Source organism: Leptosomus discolor, chromosome 2 (assembly GCF_034619465.1).
Source record: "Leptosomus discolor isolate bLepDis1 chromosome 2, bLepDis1.hap2, whole genome shotgun sequence".
Taxonomy (NCBI): Eukaryota; Metazoa; Chordata; class Aves; order Leptosomiformes; family Leptosomidae; genus Leptosomus; species Leptosomus discolor.
The window spans coordinates 95422465-95434956 of NC_141392.1; the positions used below are offsets into that span (position 1 = coordinate 95422465).

Below are 12492 nucleotides of genomic sequence, written 5' to 3' on the forward strand. Positions count from 1 at the left end.
CCATGTGAATTCAACTACACGACTTCTGGTCTAGTTCTGGAACACATGTGGCTTGTTTGGCAGGCAAAGAGAGAGGGACCTGCCTGTATTCCTGCAGGTGGGCATGCTTTAATGTATTAAGTATTGTATGTATATTATGTATATCAACTGCTTTAAATCAACTTCAGAAATATCATTTTTGAAGACTATATACTTCTTTTTATGTATTTCAGGTCAGAAGTGAAAGGGATTCAGCTCAGATTTTATGGGAATATTCACAGAAGTGACACCCCCCGCTACTCCTGGTCTGAGTTGGTAAAACAACATTATTGGTAAGTTAAGCACACTGAGGCATCTCATCAATGCTTTCATAAGCACACATATTTATTATAGCAACACCGTCTGTCAGCAGCTTCTTTATAAAGCCCTATTTTCAGGGATTTATAGAGCTGACATATGTATCGTGGGGGGACAAGCCTACATTTGCAGGGTGACAACCTTATAGGTCTTTACCTCTATTTTCTACTATTCTTTAAATATGCTGTGTTGTTCACTTTGAGAAGCAGTAAAATGTAAGACAAGCTCATTTTCTTCGTGAACAGCTCCCAAGTGTAAAAGAAATCCACTTTTCTCCTTTAATTTGTACACACATAAACTAGGCTGAAATTCATGCAGCAATAAGATGATGTTTAGATGCTTGTGTAACTTTAAAGAAGCTTTAGCTATTTTTAAATGTTCTTTAGCAAAAGATTATTTCACAGTGTGGTCTAATCATATTTAATATTTTGAAAAAGGAAACATAGAAGAACAGATGAATCTGATGTGGGTTAGAAATGCCTTCTTTTGTCCAACAATGACCCCTTCCTGCCAGGCAGACTAGCAGCTCTACAAAAAATATCAGTGCCTCACCAAAAGTTAGCCAGGTAAGTCAAACCACTGAATAATATGAAAGATCATTTGCCACTGTTTCAGTTGCTTATGAATGACTTCTAGCAATAACATAAAAAGAAAAGGCTGAATACCACTACAGAATCGGTGGCATGAGGATCAACACTACGAGTAAATGTTGATATGAAATTTAAAACAGTAAGAGCAGAGGAACAAAACTCTAAAGGGATGGTCTTCTGGTCAAGCAGTTCAAGATGAATAAATCTTCAAAAATATTTCAAAATCATTTAAATATTTCAGAAGATTGTAATATTTAAATCCAAAAATGACAAGTAAAAGAGAAGTAATTTGTTTTACTTTGGAATATCTCAATGTTTTCAATCACAAAATGAGAATTTTTTGTTCTGCAATATGACATTATTAGTACTCAAAACTGGATATATATTACCTACATTCATTGCCTTTATTGTGCTATTCAGCAAAATACACGTTCTAAGCAAATCAAATACAACTGTATTGCTGTCCATGCCCATAAAGTATGTTTAGACATACTATATGCAACTGTTGCAAAAGAATAAAATATCAAAAACGTAAAATGCAAAACAGGTACAGCCAACTGAATGTTGTTTTTTCCAGCGTGAACACTAAAGGGATAGAGCAACATGCAGACAGCTATATAAAATAGAAAACTTTCTCTGTAGTGGGGAAAATTGCTTTGACACTTTATTCTGTGTTATTTTAAAAATAATGCTTGCTTTGGCTTATTAGCCTGAAAATGAATCCTAGGCCTCAATTAAGTTGGAATTTAATGAAACAGAAATGCAACTCAAAGGAATTAATCAAAATCTCCTGTAAGTGGCAAGCCAGATTTGAGGAATGACAGCCAGGCTGCTACTTTCCAAGCCACCTAAGATTTTCAAACATGCACTTTGTTGAGAGGTTGGGAAGTTATGAAGCACATGGCTGTATTAGTGCCCCTCTACTGAATGATTAATGGAGCCATGGCCTTTGAAAAAGGAGGCAGAGTAATAAGAATGTCAGTAAAATATATCATGCAGGCAAAAACCATTGTCCATGCGAATCTCCAAAGGAGCTCTTCCCACAGCAGTATTAACCTGACTGAATGCTTCGGCTATGGAAATAGAATGTAATCAATATACGTAGCATATACCATAGTAGTATATTTATAATGCAATATACACATTGTATTACATCTATGCATATAAACATATTTAGGCAGTAATAAATGTATAATGCATATGCTTTGCAAAGAAACTTTTTGCTAAGCATATGGAAAAAAAACCCATAATATCTCTTCATCTAGAGTTATGTTACTTTTTCCAAGACACTGCAATAGCTTTACCCTATAATCATTTCCTATTGTTACATTTGAAGATTAAGTTCTACATTTGATAGCAAAAAGAAATATTGTTTCTGACTTCCTAGTGTGCAATTAAAGAATCCAAGGTATCATAAAATTACTCAGCAGGTCACTCTTCCAGTAAATCTCATTTATTCACATCTCATTTTCTAATAAACCAAAAAATGTCTTACCTCTGACCCCTATAAAAATTTCACACAGTGGACATGTAAAAAGGGAAGCAGATTAATTTTTCCATTTCTACAGTAAGACAAAGCTCCTTTCACTCAAACCCCACCAATATATAAGATCAGAATAATATACATTAATAGAAATTATTCTTTCTTAGATCTATTTTCCTCCTGGCATTTCTTATCAGAAATCTGACTTAAGAGTAAATAAGTAAGTTTTTTTTTTCACACCAGTGGTTAATAATGAATAAACAGAGCAAGTACTGAAGCTGGCTTTGCACCTACTGAATGCTGCAAGTGTCTGTACTCATTTGATATGCATCTAGCAAAGCTTGGGTGTTCCCAGAAGGCCACTCCATGAACACTGAGAGAGCAGCGTCTGCTAGTGGTGCCTGTAAGTCACAAAGAAGACAGAAAATATTTATATAAATGAGAGCAATTGGAAAGAATAAACCTCATTTAAACTACATTCCATGCTATTTTAAAAGCGCACACAGAAACAATTTCATGCTATGATCATCAGCATATAGAGAGTCGTGTAAGACTGTGAAATACATTTCAATGTTTACTTGGTGGGTTTTTATCAGTGTTTTCTTAATTAAAAAGATTTTAATGTTTTGCTTCATTTTCACTTTGCCTGATAAGTCCTGTCAAATTGATTTATTCTCAGCTTTTTCTCTTTGGCTATAATGCATGTATGTATGTGTATACGTATATATATACAGCAATATACACCACAAACCCATGCATATATGTAAACTATACAAGACAGAGTATATATACATGTAGACACTACATGGATGTATATGCATATGTAAATATGTGGTGTTTATATAGATGTGTTATATACGTATATACATATATACATAGACATATACATATATATATGAGTCTAGTAGTGATTATGTCTAAAACACAATGCAAAAGATTTTTCCCCTTTTTATCATCATGTAATTTCAAAGTAGTACGGTACCTGTGGCATTAAGAGGACATCGATTAAATGCCATGTCCCCAGCTGGGGTCCTTTTCCACACCATTGACATCAAATAGTCTTCAGGACATATTTCATAAGGTGCTGCCATTTAGAAATGAGAATTTAAATAGAAACATTAACATAAAACAGATATTTTATATCAGAAAAGTAAGTAAGTCTTCAGTCTTGTCCTAAATTTTCATGAGATGTATATGTTAACATCATTTGGTTTAATTTTAAGAACGGAGTACAAAAATGCAAACCTTGTAATTTTTGTATAACATCTGTCTTTTTGATGGTATTTATTTCATGTAACCTGTGCCTTTATTCTCTTCAGCAAACAAATGGTCTTTAGATTGTAGCTGCTATCTTAATAGGCTTGCATCTTTTCTTGTTGCTCTATTTTGATCAATAGCATTAAGCATCTATCAGAAGATGATGATACTTAAAATGTTATAAGCTGTGATACTTATCTTAAACAAAAATTTTTAAAGATTTTCTAAAACTTAAACTGTAAGAAAGAATCAGTTCTGAAACCACAGTTGAAACGTTAAATATGCTAAAGGTAAACCACAGTTGAAACGTTAAATATGCTAAAGGTATCAACTGAGAGCTGTATATTCTGAAGACCAAAAAGCAGGTTATTTCTTTGAAATGTGTCAGTACATGCTGGTAATTAAGCATGTATAGTCAGTAACGTGGGACTGAGTTGCTATAAAACAAAATGGCCTTTTACTGGTTACTGCAATACCATTTAAACGGAGGAAATACTTTCATGATTCTGTAGTGACAGAAATGCATGGCGAAAAAGAAGTTTCTGCAGACGTTTTACGTTTTGTTTTCACATGGCCATGACTTACAGGTTCCTTTTGCTCTGAATTTTTACTGTAGACTGCCAGCTTATTATTTTTGAGTAAATTAGATTAACACAGCAAACACCTGGCTGAAGTGGTCTCACGGCTTAAAGCACTGACAAATGCTAGTGACTGAAATCTAATTCATTCCAAGTTCAGCAGAGAAAAGCCATGAGTTGTTTATTATTATATGTATTTTAGGAAAATTGTAACCCCACTGTATTACAGCAAAGTGGTTACAAAACAAGAAAAAGGAAGAGAAAGGAAATTCTATCACTATAGCAGATGGGGTGATAAGACAGAAAGCAATTCAATGATTCACCCATGGTTACACGGGAAATGTCTAGCAGAGGCAGGAACAGACTACAGATTTTGCCCATCCCATTACCTAACCCATAAAACTGTCCATCTTCCCGGTTTTGTACTTCTGCTGATGGAAGAGTGAGGTGAGTAAGGGAACTGAGCAAACTTTTGCACAAAGCTGTACGCTCTCTTTGTGGAGGACAAAGAATACCTTGCAGATGGCTCAGTAATACTAATATGAATCACAGCTGGGCAGAAAAATTGCTTGCTAAATTTGCCTCACAATCAGCATTCCTGAATTGTAAATCAAGACATTTGGTGCTGCTAAAAAAATCAAGAGATCCATTAATGGCAAAACCCAAAAAAAGTTGGTTATATTCATAATCTAGAATACTAAAGTTGCTTCAGACATGCCCAAAAAGTGAACGCATCGGGCCAGTCTTACAATAGGAAAAGCCAGATTTTGATAAACATAAGCCATCTGGTGACATAAGCAAATGCAATTACCATTGTACCACGACCTTACAAAGAAAAGAAATGTTCTGATTTAGGGAATGTAAATTAACATAATAAGGAGGTAATATTATAAATTACATAGATCTGCTAAAGCTTAGAGCTCTTTGAGAAGTATATTTGTCATGCAGCTGTGGCCATTTCAAATGTGTCGTGTTCACTAATCAACAGTTTAGGTGTTCATTCTTAGCAATAAAACTCTTACTTCCATCCAAATACTGAATCTTAAATGTGGGTTTTTTTCAAAAAAAACCCAAAACATGCGTATATATACGCATACTTATATAAATCATATTTCCTCTTTTATGTTTGCAGGTGATAACAGCAGAGGTTTCCCATCTATTTGGAAAGATACTACTTGTGTGCTTTTGCACCATGCTTTTCAGAACTCAAGATCATGTTAACTTTAGCCTAGTGCCAGAGATAATCTGCACCTGTGTGTTGTGTTCAAAGTAAAAGGCATTCCCAAGTCCCAGGGTTATCAGGAAAGAGGTGCGGGAGCAAGTCAGAGCTTGGAAGAGGTATTACTTAGCCCAGGCAAAGAAGTTTTCCTGGTCCCTGGCTGACTCTGTACTTTAAACACATTGTACAAATACTTTGGATCAAGGAATGCTGTGCATAAAAAAAACAAACCAATTCTTCACAAAGCTAAAGTATATCTGGCACAGCTTACTAATCAGGCATCCACCCACATTAAAGCATCTGTGAGGCTCCAACCCATGTTGCCCATGGAGACACTACAGTCACACTGGAGTGGTACTATATCTGAGTTAAAAAGCCTCGCTAGCCTTGCTGGCTCTGCTCAGGACCCGTTCAAGTACTTCTGTAACTGTGGCACAATTAATTCATAGCACACCCACAGCTAAATGTGAGTTAGCTGTGCAAAATCATAGAGAAATGCTAAAATTTAGAGGCAAACAGCAAATACTGAGGTAAATTTGCTACAACTGGCAAATAAAAAGCAGATATCTCTTTCACAGATGATGTGATGCAGCGAGTTCTTCCCACACAGAGCATGTACTCAAATTTATCACATTACACCCCTGTAAAGATACGCCTGAATTCATCCCACCTAAGTACAAACACTCAACAAAGTATGTGATCTAGAAGCAGTCTTCCTCTGACATTACCTGCGAAAGGACATGCTTCTCCAAGAGGCAACCAAGCCACCTGGGATCTGAGGAAGCTCTGTACCACACACAGACAAAGCAAGAGACACGCACAATCTCACAGAGTTGGAGATCTACCTAGGCAGCTAACAAAAACGGGAAAGGGTAATGAAAGGGTGAAGCAAGTTAGCCAACAGCACACAGTACCTCACAAATGAAGCTAGAACTACAGTTCCTCTTATAAATCATAGAATCACAGAATGGCAGGGGTTGGAAGGGACCTCTGGAGATATCTGGTCCAACCCCCCTGATAAAGCAGGTTCACTACAGCAGGTTGCACAGGATCGCATCCAGACAGATTTTTAATATCTCCAGAGAAGGAGACTCCACCACCTCCCTGGGCAGCCTGTTCCAGTGCTCTGTCACCCTCAAAGTCAAGAAGTTTTTCCTCATGTTGAGGTGGAACTACCTGTGCTCCAGTTTGTGCCCATTGACCTTTGTCCTGTCACTGGGCACCACTGAAAAAGAGTCTGGCCCCATCCTCTTGACACCTGGCCTTTAGATATTTATAAGTGTTGATGAGGTCCTCCCTCAGTCTTCTCTTCTCCAGGCTAAAGAGCCCCAGGTGTCTCAGCCTTTCCTTATAAGAGAGGTGCTCCAGCCCCCTAATCATCTTCGTAGCCCTCCGCTGGACTCTCTCCAGTAGTTCCCTGTCTATCTTGAACTGGGAGGCCCAGAACTGGACACTACTCCAGATGTGGCCCCACCAGGGCAGAATAGAGTGGGAGGATAACCTCCCTCAACCTGCTCGCCACACTCTTGTTAATGCATCCCAGGATACCATTGGCCTTGGCCACAAGGGCACAGTGCTGGCTCATGGTTAACTTCCTGTCCACCAGGACTCCCAGGTCCATCTCCTCAGAACTGCTTTCCACCAGGTTTTTTTTTCCCTAACCTGTTTTTTTCCCTAACCTGTATTGGTGCAGAGGTCATTCCTTCCTAGGTGCAGGACCCTACACTTGCCCTTGTTCAACATCATTAAGGTCCTCTCTCCCCAGCTTTCTAGCCTGACCAGGCATCGCTGAATGGCAGCACAGCCTTCTGGTGTGTCAGCCACTCCTCCCAGTTTTGTATCATCAGCAAACTTGCTGAGGGCACACTCCATCCCTTCATCCAGGTCACTGATGAATATGTTGAACAAGGTCAGACCCAGTACTGACCCCTGGGGAACACCGCTAGCCACAGGCCTCCAGCTGGACTCTGCAACACTGATCACAACCCTCTCAGCTCTGTCCTCCAGCCAGTTCTCAATCCACCTCACTGTCCACTCATCTATCTCGCACTTCCTAAGCTTATCTATGAGGATGTGATGGGAGACAATGTCAAAAGCCTTGCTGAAGTCAAGGTAGACAACATCTACTACTCTCCCCTCATCTATCCAGCCAGTCATGCCATCACAGTAAGCTATCAGACTAGTCATGCATGATTTCCCCTTGGTGAATCCATGTTGACTAATCCTGATAAACTCTTCCTCCACACGCTTAGAGATAACATCCAGAATAAGCTGCTCCAGACTTTCCGGGGATGGAGGTAAGGCCGATTGATCTGTACGTCCTCCTTCTTGCCCTCTTTGAAGACTGGAGTGACATTGGCTTTCCTCCTGTCCTCAGGCACTTCTCCTGTTCTCCATGACCTTTCAAAGATGATAGAGACTGGCTCAGCAGTAATATCTGCCAGCTCCTTGAGCACTTGTGGGTGCATCCCATTAGGGCCCATGGATTTGTGGGTGTCCAGTTTACCTAAATAATCTATAACCTGATCCTCCTTGACCAAGGGAAAGTCTTTTCTTCTCCAGACTTTCTCTGACACCTCCAGGGTCTAGGATTCCTCAGGGCTGGCCTTAACACTAAAGACAGAAGCAAAGAAGGCATTTAGTAACTCCATCTTCTCTACATCGTTTGTCACCAGGGCACCCACCTCATTCAGCAGTGGGCCCACATTTTCCCTGATCTTCCTTTTGCTACTGGTGTACTTGAAGAAGGTCTTCTTATTATCCTTGCCAGATTTAATTCCAAGTGGGCCTTAGCCCTCCTCATTGCATCCCTGCATACTCTCACAATGTTCCTATGATTCTCCCATGTGGTCAGTCCATTTTTCCATGTTCTGTAAACTTCCTTCTTCCATTTGAGTTTTTCGAAGCTCCTTGCTCATCCATGCAGGTCTCCTGCCTCCTTTGCTTGATTTTGTTTTCAGTAATATTTTGGTCAAAACAATGCCTACATTATGTTTCCTACCACTGACAACATGCTTATGAGAAAAATACTAAGGATCTGTTTGGAGTAAATTCTGGGTAAAGCATAAATATTGGAACATGTATAGAATTATTATAGAATTAACTATTATGGAATTAAGTATTCCTGGAAACCAATACTACATAATTGAAACCTAATATATTCTTAAGACTGTCATAAGAACATGATCCTATTTTTATTAAAATAAATTACAGAAGTCTTGTCTCCTGAATAATACTTTGTTCTCAGTTCTTACATCTCTAGTTTTTACTGACACATTGATGGGACTTACCTTATTTCTCTTATACATTTCTCTAAAAGTTTCTGATCAGCTTGCCATGTAACTCCTTATCAGTCATGTGTTGCAATTTCTTTTGTTATCTATCTGTCTCCTTTATTCCTATGGGACAGACCTATTGTTCGTTCATCCTGTGTTAGGTTTTTGCAGTGATTCCAGCATGACTAGCTGCTTAGCAAATCTAGAAGGCTTTTTCCTTCCTCTGATTTTTTCCAATTTTCTGAAGTTATCCTTCACAAAAGGACATTTTGAGTGCAGAGTACTAAATCCTTAGCACTCCTAACCTACTAGGACTGAAATCTAACTTTAGATATTTGGGATACAAAAAAGGAGCAATGACTGAAGCCAAAATACCTTCAGATCTTTGTTTTTCGTTCCCAGACTGCTACACAATGTAAGGAAACAATCACAGTTTTAAAATTTATAATTGAGAATAGAAATAAATCACAAAGAAAGATACTCCACATTTGTCCAGATACCAAGCTGTTTGAGAGACCAACTTTCAGATAATAGTTCTGACTCTGCCTTTCTTAGGGCTGCTTTTATTCAGCTTCTAGGAGTGCCTGATGTAATTCAGTCCCTGCCTGAACCATTTGAAGAGAATCACAGATCGACTATGAAGAAAATCTTGTATAATGTTGAGCCAATACAGAACTCAAACCACAAAAAGTCCCGTCAAGATTTTCCGTCAGTTAGGTAAACAGCTCTCTTTGCAAAGTATCTTATTAACAGCAGCCAGCGTAATAGAAAAAGGTTTTATTCTCCTTTTGCTTCCACAGCTTAAAGTCAGCTGTAATTTAACTTTGGTAAGTCAAACAGGTGCAGCTTTATCCACTTTACAGACATGTTATATAGATCTACAGAACTCAGGATCTGGTCTTATGCTAACAGCAAAACAATGCCAATAAAAAAAAAAATTATCACTCTAGCTTCTCATGTCTCAATGACTTACACAGAAGAAACCACTGGGACAAAAATAGCTTTTCTGAACTATTTTAGGGCTATGGAAGAAAAGCATAAAAATAATGAAATTTGCTTATACTTTGAACGATCATCTCTACATAGTTCTTTTCAATTTTGCATGGTGTTTATAAAATGTAAATATGTATATAATTTTATAAAATTTTGGTGAATTATCCACTGTCTACATTCAAATCTGAGATGCTTTAGTAAATGTCAGTCTAAAAAGAGATAAATTAAATCTGTTATTCATAATCTTCTGCACAAGTATATCTTGTTAAAAGGCGCTTTAGATTATGGTTTCTATAAGCATACTGGTTCTAATCTGGGATTAATCAAGTAAACAAATAAATTTACCAAATGACAAATAAAGCTCTGTGTGCATTTGACTTGTAAATACATCTGTAAAATATTTTATTAACAGCAGGTGGCAACCTTTGAAAATTGGACTGCAGCAGCATGGGTTTACTTTTAAATATAAAAATGCAAATTATTTCCAGAACAGTTTTATAAGCAGAAGCTGGTTGATCTGAATGTCTGCTTATTGAGAAGATTCACATTAAACTTCTCTTAGTGCTGTGCTTTTACAGAGGAAGTCTGCACTACTACGGAAATTATAATTTGTTTAGGAGTCCAATACAAATACTGTTTTGTACTGATTTTCAAATAATGAATGTTTTATTAAAATTAAACAGATCATTTGAGAATTAAGTTATATTTGGTTAACTTCTCCAGCATATTATTATAACTTTACAACCACAAATAGTCCTTTTGCTGGTCTTCTAATGCAACGAGGTTCACTGTTCTACTGCACTGCAAATACCTGTTATTTGGTGGCTGTCAAGGGATAAACATGCTGCCTATGAAAATGTGTGCTTGGTAACATAAAATCCACATCTGATATACTTCCCATTTCCTGACCCAAAGCATCTATGCCATTTAAGTCCTTTCTTTGACTATCAGAGAATATAGCCATTGAAATGTCCAGAAGTCAAAGAGATTGCTAGATTGATTTTTGCTGGTTCCTGGCTTGCTGTTCAGAACACATAATATCCCAAGTGAATGGCTAAGACAACCTACACTACTTACACCTGGTTTTGTTACCTTACACCCATCCAACAATGCATTCTTTTACTTTAAGGCAATGTGTCCTTACAGACAAATATGATCAGATTCACCAGCTGTTCTTGTTTACGCAACACTTTTGAAGAAGCTCAAAAGTACACTTTTATTAGCTTTCAGTGGGAAAGACTTAAATCTGTTGGGAGGGCAAAGTAAAAAGTGCTGCAAAGAAATATATATTTAAACATTACATTAAAACAGGAAAGATGTGCCTTTTTCATTTTAAATTTCCTTTTTATAAAATCTTGCTCATGTATTCATTGATTCTATGCAGTACAGTAAGTTTCGCTTTTACCTTGTCTTTACTGCACTGGAATTTACCCTAAATGTATTACAAAGATGTCTCTTGTGCACCGGATAAAAGAAATTCCATGATTTACAAAACCAGCCCTGATACTCTGAGAAACAGTGCATTCAAAGAGCATTTCTGCAGCAAATCATTGCCACTCCAAATAATATAGGCATACCTAGGTGATGAAACATTTTTCTGTTAACTTTCTTTACTATGGTATTTTTATTTAAAATATGATGCAATGCTGATATATCAACTAGGGCTAGTTTACACCTAGCTACATAAACAGAACTCTACTGAGAAAAACAGCAGTGTCTTGTCTAAAGCAAGGCCAGATACAGCTCTTTATGGCTATTGCTCTACAGACACTAATCTTGTCTCTCCTGAATATGACCATTAAAGTAAGCCATACTGTAGTGTAGATAACAGTGATTATATTTTCATCTCACCAGGACACCTCTGTTCACTGCACCGTCTAACTTCCTCTCCGGTTCCTTCACACTGTTGCCCAGTCACGGCAGCACCTTGACAGATCCTTATCCGCCTCTCCCAGCCACCATCACAGGATTTGGAACAGCCACTCCAGTGGCCCCACTGGTTCCACTGGCCATTTGCTGTTTGGAAAAATATAGTTACAGTGGTGACATAATGACAGTCATAAAGGAGGATATACAGGTTATTCTTTACTTGGGTAAGAGAAGAAAGCTGCCCAGATATAACTAACAGTGACAGAAGTGGCAGATGTAGGCACATGGAAGATGGGGAAGTCTCTACTTGGCTCCTAAATATGGGATTGTTGTCTAAATAACTTACATCTCAAGATGAAATAAAAAGAATTGCCGCACATTAACTTCACTTAGATTGCAAAACAGATATTGTCCCTTTTGTACTTTTTTACATACTTGTATAGTGCTGTGTATGGTAATGATACACATTTACAAAGTGCATAAGCACCCTTTAAAAAAAATAAATAAAAACATTTTTCATGCGACATTTTAGGAATTTGATTTGTACATGCTCAGACAGTGCAAATGAGGCTTAAAAGTGGGTATAAACGTAATTTACCCACCCTAGAAGGCTGCTTTTATACTGCCAGATGATCACGAAGTAGTCCCAATGTAAAAGGGAATCAGTTCATAGTCGTTCACGTTCTACGTTCGCGGAACACTTCATCAAGTTTTTTAGGCCTCAAACAGACATTTCTAAAACTGCGGAATATCCTTTAAATGGTGATAAAACCGAAAAGCTGAGATGCAGCCTGTCATGCAGTCTTTCCTGATGTATTCTTTGGCTTTTTACCTCATCAAATGAAAAACAGCGAGGCCCCAGGCCTCCCTCTGGAGGCAGCTGCTCTGCCCC

At 37.8% G+C, this 12492-nt stretch overlaps 1 protein-coding gene across 1 annotated transcript in view; it reads right to left on the reverse strand.

Annotated features, from left to right (window-relative positions):
* ADGRB3 (adhesion G protein-coupled receptor B3) overlaps window positions 1-12492 on the reverse strand; it is a 465679-nt gene that overhangs the window by 254186 nt on the left and 199001 nt on the right. The window contains exons 6-8 of the mRNA XM_086461495.1: window positions 11583-11747; window positions 3392-3493; window positions 2704-2810 (exon numbers count right to left, since the gene is read on the reverse strand). Coding sequence (XP_086317621.1) covers window positions 2704-2810; window positions 3392-3493; window positions 11583-11747 — 374 coding nt within the window. The remainder of the gene's footprint in view (window positions 1-2703; window positions 2811-3391; window positions 3494-11582; window positions 11748-12492) is intronic.